Below are 24,604 nucleotides of genomic sequence, written 5' to 3'. Positions count from 1 at the left end.
TTCCTTATTTATTTCTTCAATAAAATTTTACATTTATACAACACACCCAAAATTCTTTTGGGAACATTGTCGAAAAATATTATGTACAGCAACCTCCACCAGTCACTTCTGCTTAGCAGATGGAATAGCCGAACAAACAGATAAAAGGAATTCTTTAAGTACAAAATATAATGAGTGTTTAAGTATAAAATAAAATGGAATCACAGCCTAAGTATTCCAATGCACAACAACGAAAAGGAACAACTTTTACAATATGACTTCAACATCTATATTATGGCATGCGATTGAAATCAACAACATGTGCCATTGTGCAAAATTCAAGATGGTGTACGGAATTCATCCAAGCTTTAGCAAGTCAATTCCGTAATACAAAATTTGCATTGCATCAATGTCCCTGAAGGCCATCTTCTCTATAGGAGGAAACAAACAAGTTCCAATCCAGGAAAAGGACGTTATGTATAAAATATCAAAGTTTCTTCAGAATGTGGAATTGCACGTCCCAGACGTTCCATTAGCAAAACAGATAGTAGCTGCATGTGGAACTTCTCAGTTTGGTCTCGAAAATATGAATATTATATCCTTTATGCTTCTAACATGAAACAGACCGGGATGTCGACAGCACGTCAGGAACAGGTGAAACCGGTTTTTCTGCCTGCTGAGAAAAAAAGGAAAATAATTAATACAGAATAATGACAATTTTCCAAACATTTTAACAATGATGTAGCTAAGTTTTGCATTTAGATGACTGTTTCAGAAGAGAAACATTTCATAAATGTGTCACAAATCCGTTTACAGTTCAGGGGGAAGAGGGGGAAGGGGCTGCTATCTATCCCCCATTGAAGCCGGCAATTTTTAATATTTTTTACATTCAATCTATTCGTCCTGGTTTAAGAAGAAGGAGTTAACCCTTTAAGGACAAGTGAGTGAGAAGCATGTAAGTGGACATTTTCAAGTTTTGAGTAAAAAGCGTTTAAAGATAAGGTTCTAGGTAGGCTTTCATTGAAAAGTTTTTTCTAAATCATGCTGTATAACAGAGCCTACCAGGGCTAGTAGTTCGTTCTCTTGCCCTAAGACAGAGGAGAGGCTCACCTATCATTTGTACTGGTTATCTTTAAATTTTTAATTTTGCCACTTACATCCCTTTGCTACTCACTAACTCAATTATGGGACATATCGCACCTCGGCAAGGAAAGTGACACTACTCAAAAAAAAAAAAAAAAAAAAAAAACAGCATTGGAGAAAATCAAGTTTTACGCTATAGGAATTTTGAGCAATTTAGTCTCAAATATTACAATGTGCACAAAATATTCTTATTGCGATGTTTACTAGTTAGCTTTTGTTGTCTAAATTAATATTACGCACTTAAAAGTTCAAAAAATTTTCTTCTAAGTTATGAAATTTTAAAAATGATATGTCACTATTAATTATATCGCTTTTACGCAACTACGTACCAGTTATGTAAGCTTACTTAATGCGAGTTTTGTGGCAAGAAAGAGCATTAAATTCATATTTTAAATAAACAGCTGGTACGTTTCCCCAAAATTTTGAATTGCGTCACTTTCCTTACCAGGGTGCAATATGTGTCTTCGAAGTTCAAAATGTATTAAAACACCGCAAACTTCCATAATGTATCATTAAGCTTGTGGTCCTCAAAGGATTAATAGCGTTGTAACAAATCTTACTGCAATAAGGTTCCAATGAAAAAATCGGTTTACACATCAATACTTTAAGTGGAGTTACATCCATTAGAGTCGGTCTATTATGGGCTTTCCAGGCTACCTATAGGCCGTGGAGTTACAGTCTATAATGGAAATCGTTGTTATTAATCCACTGAGGGCCATAAGCTTTACGGTAGAGTACAGAAATTCCCCCCTTTTTTTTTGCAATAATATAATTTATAAATATCTGTATTCAGTAATTGATAACATAACTTTTGAACTTTAGAGAACACGTGTCCAATGGTCTTCAAAGAATTAATAAAAGTGTCATTACATTTAGATAATGAATATCAATTCACAACTGATCTCGGTTGCACTTTGTTTTTTCTTGCACATACCAAATGAAAAATTTCACTTTCAATATTAAAATTAGGTTTCATCAAACGTTTATTGATTATGATCAAAATTTCAAACATTTCCATCACCGTTTTGCTTCTGACGATAGGTAAAACAATTGCAGACACAAATTTGAAGAACCAAACATAAGATATGACAGTTTAACTTTAAATTTAAAAAACATTAAAATCCATTATTATAAAAAACGTTTTAGGAACAACGAGTTTTTAAGCTCTAAAGACGGGTATAGTAACCGATAGCTAGTAAAAGTGAACTCATTGAAGTGGAACTTCAAAAGTATAAGCAAAAATAACAAAAACCACAGACTCAAATGGCATAGTTAGCAAACTAATTAAAATTCCAACTATATTGCTCTACAACTGTTGTTGAAAAGTTATCTGCAAGAAAATTATCTGAGTGAATAATCAATTTGAGCCTGTGTGTATCTATCTCGCTCTGTTATCAGTACACTAACAGTTCATTGAAAAATCCTATCTCAAAAGTCCATCAGTAAGTAATCTTTGTAAACGTTGTTTAACTTTCTCATTCAGTTAGTTACCAGTCGACTTCACTGTTTGCCCCTTCCAAGGTTATCAAAACAAACCCTACCCGAATATCCAAATGAATAATTCTACTGAATATATACTATGTAATCATCTTATCCAGTTGGTTAAACTAAATGAATAAAATTAAAATCGGTTCTTAGGTATCATCGCAACCGAGGCAAAATTTCCGTAACTCCGCAAGTTTGTAAATTTCAACTTTAGTAAACTTCAGGCGGCTGGAACGAATTCTCCACCGATGATTATGAAACCGTTTTAAAAAGAGAAACATGAGGTAAATAGAGCTAAGCCTGAATGACTCTTAACTTTTTTTTTCCTTTCTTTTTTTCATGAATTCAATTAGCTTACTTCAAATAGCATTTTCACACGATAGTTAATCGACGAAAGTTAATATCGTAAAAAAATCCGCTTTAAAATATAACTAGAGTGCTCCTCCCCCTGCTCGTTCTGTTCGCCAGCCCCCGTTCGCCATCTGCGGTTGGCTCAATGCCGCCCAGTGGAGTGTAAGAATTGATGATTTTAATGCCTCTTCCCCCCGATATCTCCATTTACCCCCCCCCCCTTCCGAATATCCTCAGGACATCCAAGGGGGGAAGCTATCCTCTGTCAGTACAAAGTCTGGCCTCTTAAAGGTTTAGAGAGGTGACACAGAGTGGAATGACTTCCCTTTGGTTTTTTTGTACTCAACGCAACGGTACTAGTATTGACCTGGTAGATATTCACAGTACAAAGGAGATAGGGTTAAAGACACACGCGCCCCAAGTTTTAATAGTATAGACAACTCATGGTTAGTTAACCATTAACTGTTAAGGTAATTTTTCTGTAACGTAAGTCGTAAGTAAGGTGGAGTGCATGTAACTCCACCTATTTATTGTGCTGTACACAAAATTTAGGAAATTAAAGTAGGAAAATCTATATGTGAATAATAAAAACAAATTTGAATGCATAAGTCTAATTTTTCCGGTATGTAAGACAATCTACCTCACCAGTTTGTGGGTAAAAATACATTCCGCAGTTTGAAAGTTAAGACTTAAAAGTGGAGTAAAATAATATTTTTTACTGCAGTCTTAAACTCTGAAAGTGTTTTTGTACAGTGCAGGGAATTTTAGTCAGAATGAAAGATAAATATTGGAAGTGTAGAAACCTTAAGTAACTGCTAAGTTTTTCTTTTCAATATTATTTCTAAACTTGCTATTAAAATGCCGTTTTGCTTTCTTAAAATTATCCATGTGTGTCATTCAAAACCTTGAGAAAGAGACAGAAAGAGACTCAGAATAACAAACGGTTTTCGCAATAGTATATTCAGGCATTGTCCTTGAATTAGACCTCATGCCTGAAGGCTATACATCGTAAAATTTCACGCATGAACAGTTTTGTTTGATTTTTTATTATTTTTTTTTACAATAAACAAGACGTCATAAAATATTTTTTTTTGCTCAGAACGCATGATAATTCATTTAAAACATTAAAGGAAAGGCATCCCTTTACTTAAAAAGGGGATTCTCAATCGCTGGCTCGGCGGAAAACTTTGACCGGACCCTCAGATTTGTACCTGTATTTTTTTGTCTGATTGAAAAATAAGTAAGCAAATAAATACATAAAGCAAAAATAAGAATTTAAAATTGTGCACAGTTTTTTTCCCTTAATGCCATTATTTTACGATCCAGAACCAATTATTTTACTTTTGAACACAAACACATTTATTTCTTGTTTCGACTCGCTTTTTTTTTCTTTTAAAAAAGTAGACTGGATTTTATGATTATTTAAAAGGTTTTTGTATTTATAGATAATGAGTAAAATAATTACTAGCTTTTACATTTAGATACTGTTGTTAAATGTCAACATTTAACTATAGCTAGCTTTAAAACTTTTTTTTCTCGCATGGGGGGAAGAACGAAGCAGATTTTGTGCGGTTGAAAGAAACTTCGATGGATGAAATTAAAATATAAATATTTTTCGTACTTCGGGGGGGGGGGGTCAGCAAGAGTGGTTTATGAAGACAAGTCATACCTCATAAAAATTAAATAAATTAACTGGGGAATACTTTAAAAAGTGGCTCGTTTTAAGACAATTTTCATTAGAAATTAACGGCTCAATGAAACTAAATCTTAATATAATCTTATAACTTCTTATCTTTCATACAAAACTGCTTACTTTTTCATGCTAATAACTCTGACTCAAAACATAAAAAAATTTGTTCCGAGAGTTGAAAAAAAAAAGGAAAAAAAAAAACTCAAATGTGAAATCACTCCGTATAAACTTTATAGTAAAGAACACTAATTAATAAAACTTGTTTTTTTTTTTCCCCCACTCAATTTTGACCTAAACCACTATATTTAAGATTCTACTTTCAATATTACGTTTGCAGTAAAAGTAAAACTGAAATCACAACGATTGCCTAACTTCTAGAATAAGATAATAGCTTTTCGTATTAAAAGGAAACCTGTCTCCTTATTAATACTAATATAGACAAACTCCTAACGCATAATTTAGAATTCAGTCTCATATATACAAAAGAAAACCAAACAATTCACACACACACCGCGAATTCAAACTCTATCTAATGATATCTTTTAATCCACAAAGATCAGAGACTACTGATTAGAGAAGTTTGTTTTCTTTTCACTCAACCTTGATTTTTCACACCAACTGTTGCAATATTACACCTCACACTTGTTAAACACCTGTACTAGCAACAACGTATGTTTAACTTGTGTGCTTAGTAATTTAACGGTGGGGATATGGCATTAGGAAGAAACAGAAACGGGGTTACTCTCTGCACGTGTTATTTCCGGTATTTTCCCATTCTACTGAAGGTCAGCGTCAAAACCGTAACTTCGTTTTCTTTTGCTTTTTTCCCTCTTTGTTTCTGTCATTTCTTTCCCTGGTGCAGGCAAGTTTCGAAACGTCAGAAGTATATTAACTGGACAACAATAATGGATAGATAATCTTTGACATGTTTGTTTTTCGTTTTTCTAACCGATTTTTATCGGGTTTATCTATTTTTAATGAACTGCAACTGAAGCCAGATAAAGGAAACTAATTTCGCTTCAATTAAAAATAGAACCTTTTAGTTTTTGAGCTGGTCAAAGAGGTACGAGAAGCAGGTATAATTAGCAAAACAAACATGGTCTATATCCATTTGACTAACTTCTTCGTTTTAATCTTGGCAATTAAATAAAGCATGATTCCAACTTCCAACGTTCTCAAATTAAAGTGAAAATATTATAAACCGTTTTGTGTACTATGACTGTATCTTCAGTAACTTGTACGCACTTTTAGTGTTTAAAAAAAAAAGAAAGAAAGAAAATCAAAATACACTTTAAGTAAAATGTATCCTAAGCAAAATATTCCATATTTGCAGCGCGGCGTTTGACATAAGAAAGAACAAAAGAAAAAACGACCCAAGACTTAACTTTCAAAAAAACAGAAAAACGAAATACACATAAAATTGTGCTTTGTTTAGCACTAAAGCAATTTTATGCGTTTTTTTTTTTTTTTTTTTTTTTTTTTTTTTTTTGTATTTAATGTGTTTTTGTATATGTTTTATGCATAAATTTAGATGTTGTTTATCACTTTTAAAAATATCCAGAATCAAAAATGTTACTATTGCTATTCTATGATAACAGATTGAAATTTAACAATTAGCAATTACAACTAATTAGCATAATCTATAATGAAATCTAGTTAATTAGCGATTGAATAAAAAATAATATGATGACAAGATCTCTTATGTAAACACCTGGGTCTCCTCTAAACCTGAATTCTTGTGATGCAACTAAACGGTTATTAATAATAAATCTCATACACTAATATAATGCAACTTGATTCATGTTTTACTGAAACTAAGTTTTTTTTATTTTTGCACCAATAAATTTTGGAATATTTTTCCTTCCTCTATACTTATGCTAAGTGAATCACGTGTTAAACCATTTCTATATTGTCATGATCACAACACAAATTGTGTTCCAGTTTACAGCCTGCTTGTGTTGACACCAGGCTGACACTGAGCAAATTCTACTTGTCCTATGACATTTGACGCACACTTCGTATCACAAGCTAGAAATACTAATTTCGTCTGTATTTAGTACTGAAACTTTGATGGATACAGGTGGCAAGCAGGTGTGTTGTGCGTGCTTGCACTGTTTAAGGACCTTCTCAAACAGCTGTTAACTTTCCCAAAGTGCCAGTGAATTTGGATCATTTCCACACATGGTGCAGAAGAACTATTGAAAATAAAACTTACCACACTGTCAAATTCCTATCATCGCAGGGAAAAGGTTTGTGTGTGGGGGAGGGGGGGGACCTGTGTAATGAATCTGTGCCATGACTTCATGACCTTCAGCTGTGTCACGAAGTGTTGGCGTAGATGACCATTACTAATTAATTCGATTCCAAATTTTTACCATTCATTAATCTCGCATTAATATTAAAAATAAAAGAAAGCAACATTATCTATAAGAATTGGTCAGTCAGTAGAGATAAAATAATTTGTACATTCGCAAAAATCAAGCAATTTTATTTATGCCTCATTTTTTGTGTTTATAAAAATAAATAAACTTTTTAAATATTGCTCCGGAACGTAGTCTTTACTGAAATATTTTAACAAAATGTATCAACTTTGATTTCGTAAATACTTTAAACTAATAATTTATGAATTTCCAATAGTTATAAAAATAAATAAAGAGATAAAAAATGCAATGAAAATTGCATACACAGTACTGCAACCAAGAATAATTCGATGTAGCTCTTAATCTATACAACCACCAATGTCTGTTTCCTACAAACGCAAACTTAGAAATTTAACGATTCAATAAGGTACTGATGTGCTAGTGCTTTTTTTTTTTTTTTTCCCAAGGGAAGAAAAAAATGCTTGACATTTTTAGAGGAGTAAAATTCGTTCTGGAAGAGTAAAATATACGAAAGTAGTCAGGGGTGCCCATCCCCACCCCCAAGTTCAATGGCGCAAATCCCCCTCAAAAATCTCCCCCCCCCCCCGCCTTTTATGTTTTATTTTCAGCTCTCTTTTTTATTTTATTTTTAAATATTTTTATATATTTTTAAAAATATTATTTATTTATTTTTAATTATTGTTATTATTGATATTTTATTCGAAAAGTTCTGTGCTACGCCAATGACACACACACACGCACACACAAACTAAATAAACAAAGTTAACTTAAAATTAAATACCAACAGAATAAACTGAAACAAAATAAAATACAAACAAAATGAACTGAAATAAAATAAAATAAATAATTTAAATTAAAAATAAATCAATATAAATCAATTTAAATTAAAAATAAATCAATATAAATCAATTTAAATTAAAAATAAATCAATAAATCAATTTAAGTAAATAAATTTCACAATTTAAAAAAATCCCCCCCAAAAATTTAGATGGCGCAACTTGCGCCAAAATCCCCCCCCCCCCCCGTGGGCACCCTTGAAAGTAGTAACGAACATAACAATGATCAGAAAAAAATGCACAGAAAAAAAAATCTAAGAATAAAATTTCAGGGGAAGAAGAAATGAGCACGATTTTGACTCTAAAACATAGAATGCTTGACATGTTGAATTTCAAAAAAATAAAAATAAAAAATCATCCAATGAAGGGCATTCCCGATTTTCTTATGCGTAAAGAAGCTTTTGTTGACATTTTCAAGCACGCATTTTTTTTTAATTAAAACACTAACTTTGCAATGTTGCGATCTCGAAATTTCTCGCTTTTAAAGCACTGTCATTTTTCATCCAGAAGTTCACATTTTAAAGCATTGAAGAAGGAGTTTCCCATAATTCCAAAACACGTGCATGGAGTTTAATTTACCAATTTTTGCTATAAAACTCTTTTTTTTTTTTTTTTTTGCTCAATTTTCTCACAAAGATAAACATTACTTAGTTGTGACTAAACTTCTTCATATCGACATTAAGAGATAAAACTGCGATACTCCACTCCGCATTCTATGCACAGTAATCGCATAAAGATACCAAAATTAATGCAGTACAATAAATAAATATTTAGTTTCAATAAGAGTTTAATGACGAAAATTGCATTGATTTAAAAAAAAAAAAAAAAAAAAAAAAAACAGAATATAAAACTTAAGTTTGGAAGTCATAAGACAAATAGAGTTTTGAACGCAGAACTTAATCTAAAACGATGAAAAACTTATTGCCCCCTTTTCTCAAAAAAAAAAAAAAAAAGAATATTGAACAATTGAAACAAATACATTAAAATTGATTTTAAAAAATCATTATGATTTCATTTCATAAACTGCCGAGTGGTCTATCTTTTATTAAAACAACTATTTTCATAAAGAAAAAAAATTGAAGAATTTTCTCTTTTTAGAATTGTTTTTCATCGGTTTTAAGTAATTTTTCTATTAGGAATCAAAGCGACCAATTCACAAAACATACGACATTTTTGAAAAACATAAGTCAAAATAAAAAGTATTTTAAAGTAAGCAACAATTATTAAATTTTGCCTACACAATATGAAAAAAAAAGTTTTTTTGTGCTACTGATTACACATTCCTTATCAATTCGTTAACATTTTGCCACGGCAATAACAAGAAATTAAATTTATCATTAATAATAGCAATTTTGTTTAGTAAAAAATTATTTTCGATTTTAAAAAGGTTTATTTTAGCCATTAGGAGAGCGGAAAGTGGTTACATCAACATAAGGTGTAGAGGGGAAAAAAAAAAACAGATGTGGTAAATGAAAACTAACTACAATTTTGAAATCAGCATGCTTATTTTACTTTAAAAGAGCTCAAAAACCGAACTCAGCAAAAATTTGTTGCTAAGTATCCCGCAGTGTTATTTTTCTCAGGCGTCTGAAAATAATGCAATTTTTACAATGATTTTGTGCCAAGAAAAAAGTTCTATGTTTTTCCGATTCAAAAAGAAAAATAAGTTCTAAATTGTGGAATTATGTGCATACTAAATAGGACGTCATCTTCATGCATAAAGAAAAAAAAAGATCATCGAGCTGACTCTACATAATTTGACATTATTAAAATCGCACGATGTGCTTCCATCAAATTCTTCTTAAATTTTCACAAAAATAGTTAAAAATTCAAAACCTTTCAAGCAATTTTAATTACTATACCTCTTTCAATAAGAAATTAAAACACTAACGTACATTTACGTATCTATATACGCAGTTCAACGCTAACGCTGTTGCTAACTCTAATATTGTGAATATAAAGACTTGATTTTTTTTTATTTAATAAATAACTCAAATGTGTAATATTTTGGTCTAATAAATTGTTTTTATTTGACAAATGACTAAAATAATAACTGAAATATTGTTTAGGTCTAAGCTTATAAACTTTTGAATTTGACTTCTGCTTTTCTGCTGATGTGGGGTAAGATTAATTTCTAAAAAAACATATGTAACACTTCACAAAAAAGTGAACATTCTGTACATTCACTTCAAGTATCACTTGTTAAAACAAAAAACACCATTAAACCTGCGTTTTTCAATATTTGAGTCTTCTTACATTCATGAGGGGGGTCATGCGTCCCTAAGTGTTGGGTCAAGTCTCCCAGACTCTAGGGACACTTGACCCATATGCAGACTTGAGGAACACAATTTTTTGTACCATTTCTACTTTGACTTATGCTATTATTTTTTGTCATAATAATGTGAAAAATAGCAAACTATTTATATATTTCGTTCTAACTATTCTGAAAAAAAAGGAGGAAAATAAAAACAAAAAATTGGGTCAAGTCTTCCTAGTTTCCCCTACTACTCTTTTTCAGCCGACTGACACAATGGCTTCAACAGAATCCACCTGCTTTCAGCCTGCCTCAGCTCAGTAATTCGACGTTCTGTGCCTCAAAAGGCTATAACAATTTATGAGCGTATTACATTTCTTAATGTGAACTATGATTTTAAGTTGTTCTTCTTGCTCAGAAATGAAAGCTAACTCACTGCGGTGAACTGAAAAACGTAACACTATGATTATGAACGAAGAAATGTGTCATACAGTGGTACTCGAAAACTGGAAATAATTTTTCTCACACTTTTTTCCGGTTGAAAGATCGTGACGTAAGCGTTTCATCCAACAACTACGATGCCTTATCGATTTTCGGAAACATTGTTGAGTCTCCAGTTTTGTTCAATAGAAATAGGAAAGTTTCCTATTTGTTATTTTTTTTTCAATATAAAACGATGAGAGTTAATGGATGTGAAGAAATACGACAGAATATCCTGAGATACGGTGTTTGCAACTTTCTGTTATTTATTTATTTTTTTTTACTTAGTTACATAATTTTTTACAATTGATATTCTGTATTTCAAAAAGCAATTTTTCAGGAAGAAAATACGATTATAGTTAGTAAATCAATACTAGCGTAGAATATAATGATATTCTATTTCAATATGGACTTAGTTTTGTTGATTTTCAACCATAGTCTCCTTTCTTTTGAGGAAAGTCCATCTTGAAAAGGAGATGAATTTTCCCAAGATTGCAAAAAGTAGAGTCATTTTCAGACGGGGAATTCTAGTAAAAACAGATATGTGCACTTAATTAAGTTTGGTATGAGAAACCAACTAAGCTAAGGGTAAAATATACAAACGAGGAAAAACTTTTAGAATGATAAGAAGCGCAACGGCACGCTTATTTTTATCTCCGAAATTCAGACTACATTTATTTGTTGTGCTTTTAACACTTCTGAATTATTGCCGAATCATCACTGAGCAAGACCTGTCATTATAGCTTCGAGAAAAATAAGCACTTCAACACAACACATCAAGTGACACTTAAAAGATAAATAACTAAAGCTAGGACTCCACTGCTCAAATGCGAACACAATACAGAGCCAAAAGTTTTAGATAACACCTATTGTTGCAAGAATACACAAAAACTAACATGCTTTTAAGATTCGTCTGGTATCAACTATGATTCATACGCTTAAAAATAATGATCATCTCTAACCAGTGGCGGCGATTCGGTTGACCCCCCCCCTTTTTTTATGGTTCATTTATTTATTTAATTTTCCAATTTAGAAACCAAAACGAGAAATTATTAAAAAAAGTAGAAGTGCCAAACTTTTCAGATCATGATTATTAATTTTACTTTGTATATCCGTTTACAAAACATTATTTAGCACAAGCAGTAACTTTTACTTCATGTACTCATTGTTTAGGTATGATATTAGTAAATCAATTGGTTTAGTTAAACAAGCCATACTTTATTGATGAAATTATTACCAAGTGTTTGTGACATCTCAAAATACTTTAGGGTAAATAATGTAAGTCTAATTCATGGCTAAGTGTTTCTTCGGGGAGAGTTATTGTGTACATACTTCATCAAAATCTTAAGAAAAACATGAGTACTTCTGTTAGATTTACATCAATTACTAATCATATGCTCCAGTCTTAGCAAAATTTTGTACTGTATTTTTTTTCTTTTTTTTGCTGCCGCTAAAAACCCTATGGCTTTTACTTGTCGTTATTTTATTTTATTTTTTTGCCCCCCCCCCCCCCTTTCATTCCAATCGCCGCCTCTGTCTCTAGCAAACAAAATGACAAAAGGTGTTACTCCTTTTAAAAATTATTTTAAGAAAAATAAGGGAATCGAGACAACCTCTTTATCATTAACCCTCAGTTAGCTTTATCATTAACCCTCAGCTGGTGAGATGGGGTGCCTAACAGCCCAGAAGAATTTAAATTATAAAATATTATTTTATTTTAGGGTCATTTCACAGTATTTGGCTATCAAATGTTTCGTAAATAAACTTAAATCTCGAAATATTTATATTTTTTCACTGTACAGATAAGATAACGAAGTTTTTGTTTATTTTTAACTCTCATTTGTTTTCGTGCAGTGAACCAAATATTAATATCTCGAGATTTAGCGTTACGTACGAGACATTTCACAGTCAAATATTGCGGAATATTGAGTAAATACAACTGTACAATGCATTTACTCAATATTCCTCGTAGACAGTTTTTATGTCTTTCTACTCGAACTTGGAAGTGTCCCAAGTTTGAAACGTCTTTGCAATTTCTCAAATTTATGCATGAATAAGTTAATGAATTTTCACAAATAAGGCATAAGTATATGGCTGAGAAGAAGTGTGACAAAAATTTGAGCTAATACTGCTCAGTTAATGTCGATTTGAACATCAATATAGAGCATACTAGTCGACCCGTGCGGAACTCCGCACTGTGCTTCAAATCGTTTCATAAGGCATTTCGCTCTTTAAGAATTTCAAAGGAAGAACATTATGGCGAAGAACCGAAAAAAAAAAAAAAGTAAGCGCAGAAGAGAAGGCATGTAATTTTAAGACATCAGTAACAAAACCTCGTTAAATACAACGTTGTGATAATTTGATCATAGCTCCCCTTTTAATCGTACATATTTTCAATGCAAACATAAATGTCATTAAAAGTGTGGCTGAGTGGTGACTCGTGAAAAAGCAATAACTGTGCATGTGAAAAAACAGGTTGTGGCAAATACAGTCCTGCACATGTCAGCATCTGACGGGAAAAAAAGAAACATTAAAGAGATATTTATTGGCACGTATTCGAATTGGCGCCATTCTAACTAACAGCCCAACACCCCAACAAACCTCGCAATTGCGCCTTCCTTTTCGAAAGCTATTCATTGAAGGAATGCGTAGTAAAAAACAGCAAAAAAAGCTTTTTGCCAAAAAAAAAAAAATAATAATAATAATAATAAGATCATGCATCTGTGTTTTGTCATTAACCAGCATGATACGATTTAAAATTATTCGCAAAGCATGGAATTTGATTAAAGAATGACGAAGATCTCACGTAGCGATTGAAACAAACATTCTAGAGAAGTAATAAATTTGATTGAAAATAAGTGTTTTTATCTTTGAATATTGCACTATTTCACATAGAAGGTTGTTTAACCGTTACGGCTTAAATGCCCTCACATGTTTCTCTTTTAATCGAACACTTAAAATTCAAAACCAAAACCAGTTGAACTGAGTCCGTTCTTAAGTGTAATTTTTCGAACGTAGACAAAATGTATTTTTTTTTCAGCAGAAAGCAGAGGAGTAGAAAATAATTTCTTGCTAATGAAGTTGATAATACTTTTAATGCTTTATATCGTATTCGCGCGAATAAAAAATTAAAGGTTTACTGAGTGAAACTCGTAGTTTTAATCGGGCGTAGTATTTTTTCATTTGTACAAAAGGTCGAACACTGCTATTAGAAACATCTACATTTTAGCATACAATAAAAATGTTTTTCGGCACAAAAAGGATTTCTTTAGGTAAATCTAATACTTTTTTATGCTTACATTTTGTTGAGTTGTCTGGATGTAGTCAAAGAACACAGTTCGATTAACAATCAACTTATCCGAATGATAACTGTAGCCTGCATAAAGGAGTCGAAACACCAAGTAGCATTCCCACTGCATTTATTTTATTAGGTGTGTATGTTATGAGCACATGTAATGCGTAATACTAATATAAATTTGATATTATGTCGGACAGCCCAAGCTTGCCCGAAGTTCAGATAGTTTATACCCGAACGCTCTACCGAAAAAAACTTATCAATTAAACCGAACAACTAAGTCCAGTGCTGTTAAGCTTTATTAAAATATGAACACACACACAGGCTATTTTTTTTTTTTTTTTTTTGCCGAAAGCGAAGTAAAAAATGGAAAACTGCATTAGAACTATGCTTTAAAAAATGCACAAGAACTACAGGCAGCATCAAGGTTTTGAAACAGCAAGAGACGATTTCGAAAACTTGAATTTTCGACCGTAAGTCTTTTTTTCGTCATTGGCCAGCCTAATAAGTTTTAAAATGAGAGGGGATTAATATGTAAGATCAGATATTGAAGAAAAATGTTTTTATTTTTGAAAATTTTTACAATTTGTTATCGCAGGCTGCTTAAACCGTTATAACTTAGATGGCAGCACGTGTTCATCATTTAACAGCACGGTTAAAATACAAAATAAATTGAACTATGCTTTCGAATGTAGTAAAAATGATAAGCTATTTGTTTTTTAGCAAAAAGAAGAAAAAATATATATTTTACCCTTCAAATTGAGGTAGTATTTTATTTATTTGTACAAAGAGTCACAAACTCATTAGAAGAATATATATTTCAATATACGATTTATTATTTTTTTTCTGAACAAAAAACAATTCTATTGTAGCCTGAAATCTTAAACCTGTTACTTATATTTTCGCTTACATTATGCTTTAATTTTCTTTCCAGAGCCAAAGCTTCAAAAAAAAAAAAAAAAAAAAAAAAAACACGTGCAATTTCGAAGTAATTTAGCACAAAATCACGGAGTGTTTTCATATCAGCAAGGAGCATTTCCTTCTCATTTATTCTATTCCCTCATAGTTGTTATTCATTTAATTCAGTGTTCATGTAACGCGCGATATTTCTTTAATTGTTTTGTTGCAGATTGTTCGGACGTGGGCCCGAACACGTAATCTCCTGGTTACGAAGAGAACGCTCTGCCGATCAAGCTATTCAGCTCTGTCGGTCATAGCGCAAATTAAAGTTATAAGTTTGACCGAAAACCTTATTCTGGTTCTTTAAAACAGGTTTTTCGGCTAAAAGAAACAATTTTCAGACCTTGGGTCTATTTTTCGTCAGTAGCCAGCACCATAAGCTATAAAATAAGCCGTAAATCAAAGAAATCGATCAAGAATTGAGGGAAATTTGGCGTAGAAACCAAAAACAGGCTACAGAAATAATATATAAGGATTATTAGTAAATTAAAGATGAAAATGAATTATTATTTGTATCTATATAATGAGTTATTCATTCGAGTCTGTTTTATTCTACTAGTTTAAAATTAAAAATGGGTTATTTTCGTTTGTGTTTCTTTTTGTAGATTCTTTTCATTCAAAATAATGGCCAAAAAGGGGGGAGGGGTGTAATTCTATTTCACACAAGAAGAAAATTTAAAAATTCAAAATAGTCAATTGTAGTCGGCACGCTTTTTTTTTTTTTTTTTTTTTTTTTTGCGCTCGATGTTTCACGATTCATGCGGGTTTTTTTTTTTTATTTTAATGTTTTGTGAAATAATCAAAGTATGAAGAACTCATTTTTTCCCTCTCTTTCAACCCCCCACCCCTTATTTTTTTTCTTTTGAAATCCGTTTCTATCAAATAATATCAGAAATTACTTTTGTCCGGACAGCTTGGTAAAAATTTGCATGCGTAGAAAATAAAAATATTCAAGATTGTGACAATTCTAAACCAATTCGCATTTAAAAAAACGGTTTTGCTCGAGTGGAGTAGCAACAGTGCAAAATTTTCGGAATAAAAAAAACGGAAATAAAATTGAAATATTACGTTTTTTCCTTTGTTCCTTAAACTGCAGAAAAACTAACATTTAAAACAATTAAAATAAAAAATTAAAAAAAAAAAACAGAAAGGGCATCCAGAAATGGTCGAAAAATAATTTCAACCACCCACAGAAAAATGGACTCTTCCCCCCCCCCCTTCCCGCTCTCTCCATAAAACTAATGAGTTCTCATAATAACTATTAGTTCAGTATTAAATAATACTAAAAATGTCACTTTACTCCACCCACCCCAGGCGGATGATTTGGCACAAGAAAAAGAGCAAGATAAGCGGGACCAAGCTAATTTGCGATAGCACCAGGACCGTCATTTAAGGAGCTTAGAGGGGTCAGCCCCCCCCCCCCCCGTTTTTGAAAAAAAAAACGAATTTACGTATAAGAGGGCGTGGTGTTCTTGTACTTTGGAAAAAGTTTCATTGAGTATGTACTCTTTGCCACTCCTCCCCCCCCCACACACGGAAAAACTCGAAATGATGGGCCTGGACAGCACCCTATGTATGTATATTAACAAGGTAGGATTGACACCATGGGTCGAGTTCAAATGTTTGGGAGGATTGACCCTGAAAAAACTTTTATCTTTCCTATCCCTGGAACAGGAAGTCAAACGAAACAAAATTTCACTTTCCTCCTCAATTCCTTAACAACAATCTATGTTTTCTGCGTGTCAAGCATAGCGGTGCCCAACCTTTTATTACACGAGGGCCGCAACTCGTGCTATGGTAGCGAGGGGAGGAAAAACACCTCGTTTCTGTTTATATCACTGAACTCAAACCGAAACCAGAACCATTTTTCTCCATCCACTTTTAGCTCAAATGGCGCCCTCTCGTATATTTGTCTATGGTTTAATTTACGAAATCTGAACATTGGAACGCTGATATATCTTTTTTTCCTTTCGCATTTCAGCAAGACAAAACTCATATTTTATAGGAAGCAAATTATTTTTAACCCCGCAATTTGACGCGAAAAAAAACCTTTTTATAATCATGTTTGCGTCCTATGATTGTCCCCTATTGATGTCCCTTTCTTTTAACGCTGCCTTTGGTTACGTCATCCAATTCGTTGCGGCTGCGTTCCTTGTAAACTCGAAACAGGGATTTTCAATGAATTTTTGTAATTTGTGCATTGCAACGTTGCATTCTCTTTCTTATTTATACTGATAAATTCATGCTTCCCTAAAAATTTGAATTCTCTCTGTATAAACGCATACAAAACGTTATTTGTGAAATTTGTCATTTTTATCGCGAAATTTCTCTTAAAATATGCTATATAAAAGAAAAAAATCATATTTAAGTACAAGTATACAGTAAACAAAAATAATTTAAACTAAGGGTTTGGTCAAATTTGTTGACAACTGTTTTCAGAAATGTCAACAATCAGGGTAGGTAACGCACCCATCTCAAATGCATTATTTTGAAATAATAAAGCAGGTATATATTAATACATGTGCAAATTCAAATTATATGCAACTTTGTTTTGAAGGTTAAAAATAAGTGGTTGCTGGTCGCATTTTGCTGTACTTCAGTTTGTCGGTCGAGGTTCTTCCTAACTTTTTGCGATTTTTTTTTTTTTTTTTAACCAAATCCGTGATACGCGTTTTTTTTTTTTTTTTCCATAAAATTTTTTATTTATTATAATTAGATACTTATCACCCTTTGTCGACACGTTCACGTTTTTTGTTTTTCATTGCCAAATCTTAAACAATCGCATACCTCCACGTTATTCGACTCTATTTTAGTTCGCTCGTTTTTACTTCCTTTTACAAAAAAGGAAGTATTGTATTCGCGAAAAAAATTTTACTCAAAATTCGGCCTTAATTTCCATTTTGCTCACCCCCGAATTAATGTTGAGTTTTTTTTTCAACCCGACCACACGCGGATAAGTGCCTAAGAACGTAAAAACACTCGAAATATCCATTTTGACATTCCCCGAGTTAATTACAACGACTTTTCTCGTGACGTCCGTTACGTACGTATGTATGTGCGTATGTACGTACGTGCGTATGTATGTCGCATAACTCAAAAACGGTAAGTCCTAGAAAGTTGAAATTTGGTACGTAGATTTCTAGTGGGGTCTATTTGTGCACCTCCCCTTTTGGTTGCATTCGGGTGTTTCTAAAAGGGTGTTTGTCCCTTTTTTCGGGGGGGGGGGGGAATCATTGTTAATTTCGATGTATACTCAAGTGGTGTTGTAATTTGGCGGACACTTGGCGATATATCGCCAGTCGTTTGGTCACCAAGCTTTGTTGCCAACTTGGCGACAAGTTTGGCGATTTTATTTACTTATTTTTTTTTAATCGTTTCAATTTGGCCACTGGTGGTGATATTTAGAGAGTAAACTATTGAATCACATTAAAATTGCCAATATTCGGAAAATGACATTAAAATTGGAGTAAAAGGAAGTTATGTGATGCACACATCAGCTCGTTTCTTTCTGTTTTTGTCTCTAACCCTTTTTTTTCTCGTCTAATTTCTTCCGTCCTGCATCCTCACCAGGAATCGAAATTTTTGCTTTTAAAGTGTTTAGCAATCGCTTCCTAAGAGCACATAGTATTTTCAATAATTTCTTTTCTCTGAATTAAAATTGTTGAATCTTTTACATGTGTGGAAGCAAATCACAAAACTTGGCACGGAAGTTAATGTTATTTATATGACTGGAAAATAGAAAACAATGCAACTTTAACTCAAATTAAAAAAATTATTTCATTGTTAAGAATTAAAATAAAATTAGAAAAGCAGGAAAATAAACTTTGTCCTTACATCATTAAATTTATTTGGTATATGGCAAAATGTATTTATTGATCGAAAAGAAAAAAGATATTCAATATCCTTAGAGCTTAGAGCTCTAATAATGCTGAAAATCATGATTATGGCGTTCTTCTAAAAGTCAAAAACTACTATGTATCGATTGAGGCTTTAGATAACTTTTTTTGCGAAGACTTTTCAGGCGAAAGAAATATAAAAACAGGAAATTATAGTAAATTTACATACAGACTTTACAGAAATTTACTTTACAGAAGTTAAACTTTACTTTTTTTTACTTTTACTTTACAGAAATATCTGGGTCTAGAAAAAAAAGGAAATAAAAGAAGGTCTTTATAAAGAAGTTGAAGCAATTTAAAGACAGAAAAATGAAAGATAAAAGAATGTGACATTTTTATAATAAGTGCTATAGGTGATGAGGATGCAGATTGAAATGTATGCAATACATGTATATTTTAAATTGACAAGATCTAAGAATAGTAGCTATGACAATATCAAGGACAAAGATTTTTTTTACTTTGTTTTTTTTGTAAACTGCGATAAATATTAAAGTTAATAATAGTTTCACTCAAAATTTTGTTAAAGTGCACACTTATTCATTATTGACTACTGAGAATTCTGCAACATCTAAAGTAAATTTTAACTATGCAGTAGATGAATTTGCATAACAAAAGCTGAGAAAAACCCTTTTTAAAGCTTGATAGTGAAAAAATTGATAGCATTTCTTACGTATATGTTTTTTTTTTACATTTCAAACTGTTATATACCCATTGTAAGTTATAAATAAAGATAAGGCTTTTATTCTATCATTATAACAAAATTGTTACAAAACTTAACTAATAGTTACTCTTAAGTAGTTTTTACTCAATTCTCAGTTTCCTACAAAATTTAATGTACATAAAAGCAAAGTTAGTGGAATAGATGAATTAAACTTCCTTAAAATTTTGTGCAAACATTTTATAACTCAAACTATGAGATTTTTTTATTATTCTTTAAAGTGCCATATTTGTATTAAAAACTAAATGCATATTTCATTTGCATTTAACTCAGTTCATTTCTCAAATAGTTTTGAAAACGATTATCCAATGCTGAAAATGAAATCTAACATTTTAAGTCTGAAATTATAACAATGTATTTCATCCAATATTAATTAAGTGTTCCAGAGCATCCACTTTCTTCTATTTAATTCTGTTTAATAGACATACATCCAATTTCACCCAATTTTTCTGTAATGTAATATTTTATAGAAATATTTCTAGGATTTTTATTGTTTTTCTAGCATACAACTAGTTTACAAAATTATATATTTTCATGTGAACCTACTTGTCAGGAAGGACAAAGAAAAAGGGGGGGGGGCACCAATATGTACCAGGATTGGTGTACAATAAATATAAGTATGAATGTAACCAATAGCAAACAACTTTATATATATCAAGCACAAATTAGCAAACTGATTGTAGACATATGTTAAATGACCCCCCCCCCCCCCCAAAATGTATCAAAAAAAAATCTACCTGGCTAGGTTAAACAAAATTATGAACATCCAGTTATGGGGCCCATTTGGACACTAGGGGCACTTATGAACAGATTAAATGTGCCTCTAATGTTTTATACCTGTAAGTTATTACACCAAATTAAATCTTTTCAAATAGGTTACAATATGACCTGTCCCTGTCCTATGTTTGAGCCAGGATGCTTGCACATAACTGTGCAGAAGCTATAAACAAAACATATTCCAATGCTTGGAAAAATAATAGAATGGCTGGTATCAACTGATGAAGGAAAACAAATAGCTATATAAAGCAAGGTCCAAACCTTTCTTTTTCACGACTAAAGAATGAAAATTTGGCCAGCGAAAAATCTTGATGCATTTTCAAAAAATTGTTTAGATATTATGGCATGGTATAAGTTCATTCCAAGCAAACTTCTAAATTTTGACATGGAATTAAATTTTCCTACCCAGTCTAATAGTAACTTCTGCAAGTGACAAAGAACAATTTAATTAATGTGAATTCAAGCCATTTGTCTTTGCTATTTTAAATTATTGATATTGTTTTATTTATGGTATTCAAATGTGCTCCAAGCATGTACAAATGTACCCCGTTTAGCGGCACATGTGGGCAATTTTTTTTTTTTTTTTTTTTTTTTGTCATCTCCAAATATTTGAGTATGCACGTTTAAAGAGATTGGGTGTAAAATCATGGTTAGTAAAAAAAATGGGAAAATGAAATTAAAATAGACTTTCGTACAAAACAAAAACACATACACCATGTACCCTCTTTCTCCCCTACATGTTACGTATTTTAATATTATTATTCTGTTACACAGATATATTTAATCATTTCATAGTATGAATGGTAGCTTAGTTTTGAAATACATAACTACATTGAAAATATAACTTTTTTTTTTTTTTTGTGATGTGGCTCAGAGGCCTGGGTATCACTTGGGTTTGATTAGGACCTGAGGGCAAGTTTTGCATAAAAAAACAAACAATCTAGTTTAAGCATTCTTCCATGAATAGTTAAAAGAATGAAACACTTCTATTCAATAAATTATGCATAAATAGATTCAATGCAATAGGGTAATAATATATAAACCATAGATTATGTTTAAAAATAAATCATTACCAAGAAAAGGTTGCTTACAGTAATGTATCTAAGGTTGATTTAAAAAAACCCTCTTATATTCTGGGTTCTTATAACACCATGACACATTTTTCCAGTCTTTACTGTGCAGTTGAGGTGGGGGAGAAGTTTCATTTAAGAGATCACCCCCCCCCCCCCCAATGGGGCAGGTCACAGCAATAGAACCAGAACAGGTGGTTGTGAAACAAAAGAGTATAGGTCAAGAAAGTGCGGGAAAGGGGGGCAGTGCTCCTAAAGCAGACTTTTTTTTTAATGAGCAATCGAAAATTAGTCATTATTAATTGAATGTCATTCTCTAAAACAATTCAGGACATGGCCTCAAAAATCAGGAAAGAAGGCCACAGTCGACTCCTTCCTTCCTATTTAAAATTCTAATTTTAATGAAATAAATAAATGAGATAAATGTTAAACGCACATTTATTCACTCAAATCAATTCTTTCTTTAAACATATGGTTCAATCAATTACATCATTATTCGACAGATCGTCAATTTTGAACTTATAAAAAAGGAGGGGGACAGGCCCTTTACTTTCGAAAATGAGGGGGCAGAAGCCTCCTTGCGGCCCTTACGAACCGCCTACGGAGCCGGACTTCAAAAGAAGCCCAGGATGAAAAACCTAAGCATGAAACTGATCTTTGCATATACCAATTTTTAAAAAGCGAATGCGGCACGTGACATGATCTGGAAAAGCAAACACAAGTTTTTCCCAAATGAGATATCTAGAATCTTTAAAAAATTAAATCAGAAGGTTGAAAGCAGAACTTTTGGTATATATATAATATTTAAAAAAGTACCCCCCCCCCCACACAAATTCCAAATATCATCTGAAATATTATTTTTGCGCATTTGCTTTTAAACACTAGCTTTCAGAAATATCATTGACATGCAGGGGTGCACAACCTATGACCGAAGGGCAAAAAGTGGCCCACGAAGCATGTTGAATTGAGAGCGGCAAATTCTGAAAAATGCAAAAAAGATAGTCAAAAAAAAAAAAAAATATATATATATATATATATATATATATATATTTATATATTTTAATATTTTAAAAACTCATTTCCGAAATGTTTGCTCATTTATCGTTCTGGTTTAAAATTTCAAGGTCCAATACAGGTCGATTTTACTGCCATTTATAACTAATATTTTTTTTTAATTGCACTTGCAAAATTTGAAACGTTAACAAAAATTAAGAGATAAAAAAAGACACTTTCACCAAAACAAAAATTATTAATGAAATAGAATGTTGAACTGAGTAATGAACATAGTATGAGTACGACATTTTCGTTCTGTTACAGTCCGTTTTTCGTTTGCACGTGGAAATTAGGCTTAGCTAATTTTGGCGTATTGCTAGTGATTGTGCAGCAATCTTCCTGTTTGAAATTTCTCAGTAAAATTTTCTACTGTAAAAATTTTTTTTTCATTCCTTTTTTGTTGCGTATTGGTATTATCCTTAAATAAGATTTGTATAACTGATTAAAAAAAAAAAAACTTATTGACATAGTTCAATTATTAGACACAACTGTGTTTTTCTAAAATGAGCTTGCACTTTTTTTTCCCTTCGAATACTGTAATACTGATCTGAAAAAAAAATTCACAGAAATAAAATGCTGATGTTAAATTTTCACAAAACTTGTCAATAAGATAAAAATCTTAGATTGGTCCCTTTATTTATTTGTAGCCTAAACACTTGCTTCTTTGAATGCAGTTGCTTATGCCACTGTGTTTGGTAGCGCGTACATCTACAAACACATTTGTGTCATGAATTTGAATAAGTCCAAAACTAGGAATATAATTTGAATGCACCTTGCTACGACTGCATTTTTGAAGCACTATACAAACTTTAATGAAAATTTGCCACAATTTTAAATATAATATCAATGAATTATTTTGCATTCTCAGATATATAAGTTTTTTTTTTTTTTAATGCTATTACTAATTTTAGTTAGCTGCTGTGCTTAGAGAAATATATATATATATTAAGTTATACATTGCTAATTTTGTACTTATTGTTTATTTTTATGTGCAAATTTTTATTGATTGCACTATCTCTGCATGAGTGCAGAAAATAGCTATTTATTGTGATATTAAACATATTTTCTTCAAATGCAGGGATTAACATGTCAAGCATAAGTTTTTATGATTCCCCCCCCCCCTTTACCCCACACACTTTTTGAAGCGGCCCTCAACATTATCAATTCTGGTCTTTGTAGCCCGCTGTTTCAAAAAGGTTGTGCATCCCTGTACATAAGCATAGGTTTTTTCAACTACTGAAAATTAGTGCACGTCCAATGCAAATCTGTAACGCAAAAACAAGTAAAAAATATATAGATAGATAGATGCAGTAAATTCAGCATTAGCTTACTTTTCCTGGTTTCTTCAATTAATCATAAGCCACATCTTTTTCCGTTACATTTTAATTCTGTTAAAAAATTTCTTAAGATTCTGACTCAGGGCAACGAGGTCATGTCAGCCTAGGTTAGAAACTAGGAACCTGTCCCTTGAAAGGGCCCAGCTCGGAGTTGGATTAGTATACATTTGAGAAGTTATACGAGGGCACTCCCTGCCTTCATGTAGGCCCGGGAGCCTGGCGACAAACTGACAAGTGGCCCGACTCGGCTCTCGGCGGCCCTGTTCCGACAACCACAACACATTGTTGTAAACATAAGACTACATTTTATCAAAAATAATGCCTCTGTAAAAATATAAGCCTTACTGTATGCCCTCCAGAAAATGAAAAAAAATCTTGAATTTAACACAGTGACTTGTGTTTTGAAAGGGAACAGATTTGCATTTTAGGACGTGACACAACATGATTGGATCAAATAAAAACCAAAAGTACTTACATTAATAAAGGTGTTGACGGAGTTTGATTCTGTAGAAATAACTCCAAGGGGCTGACGAGGAGCCTGGGGATTTGACAGGGGTCTGCTTGATGCTGGGGGATGACTTTCCAAGGCAATTTGTAAGTCTACTATGTAGTCGATTACGTATTGAATAATTTCCAATTTTGAAAGCCGTCGATTTCTGGGCATGTTTGGAACTATTTCCTTCAGCTTGATCAACAGCGACTGAATTTCTTCATTGTCTATCTCTTTCGCTCGTTTATTCTTGCCCGATTTGGATTTGGTTGTTTTGGCATTGACAGGCATGGTGGTTGATAAACGCGGTGATCAGGGATGATGATGATGCACGGAGAAACTAACGGCTACTTCGCGGCTGAAGCAGATGAAGAACACTGAGTTGGGTGGCCGCTTGCCGGTAAGTTTC

At 32.2% G+C, this 24,604-nt stretch overlaps 1 protein-coding gene across 2 annotated transcripts; it reads right to left on the bottom strand.

Annotated features, from left to right (window-relative positions):
• Positions 1-24,604, bottom strand: LOC129231476 (DNA-binding protein inhibitor ID-2-like). 2 transcript variants are annotated; one of them, XM_054865803.1, is made up of 2 exons: positions 24,181-24,604; positions 1-652 (listed from the first exon to the last, which is right to left on the bottom strand). In XM_054865803.1, exons 1-2 carry the CDS (start codon positions 24,484-24,486, stop codon positions 590-592), a joined length of 369 nt encoding a protein of 122 aa, XP_054721778.1. In that variant the 5' UTR covers positions 24,487-24,604; the 3' UTR covers positions 1-589. The 2 variants fall into 2 exon arrangements, with proteins under 2 accessions (XP_054721778.1, XP_054721777.1); XM_054865802.1 differs by having other exon boundaries at positions 1-655; positions 24,181-24,597.

Source organism: Uloborus diversus, chromosome 10 (assembly GCF_026930045.1).
Source record: "Uloborus diversus isolate 005 chromosome 10, Udiv.v.3.1, whole genome shotgun sequence".
NCBI lineage: Eukaryota > Metazoa > Arthropoda > Arachnida > Araneae > Uloboridae > Uloborus > Uloborus diversus.
The sequence above is the reverse complement of the archived record's forward strand: the minus strand, read 5'-3'. Positions and strand labels throughout refer to the sequence as shown.

Coding starts and splice junctions, on each gene's coding strand:
- LOC129231476 (XM_054865802.1), bottom strand. CDS start 24,486: ATGCCTGTCAATGCCAAAACAACCAAATCCAAATCGGGCAAGAATAAA. Junction 656..24,180: donor CCGTCAACACCTTTATTAAT/GTAAGTACTTTT, acceptor TTTTTTTCTCAG/CAGGCAGAAAAACCGGTTTC.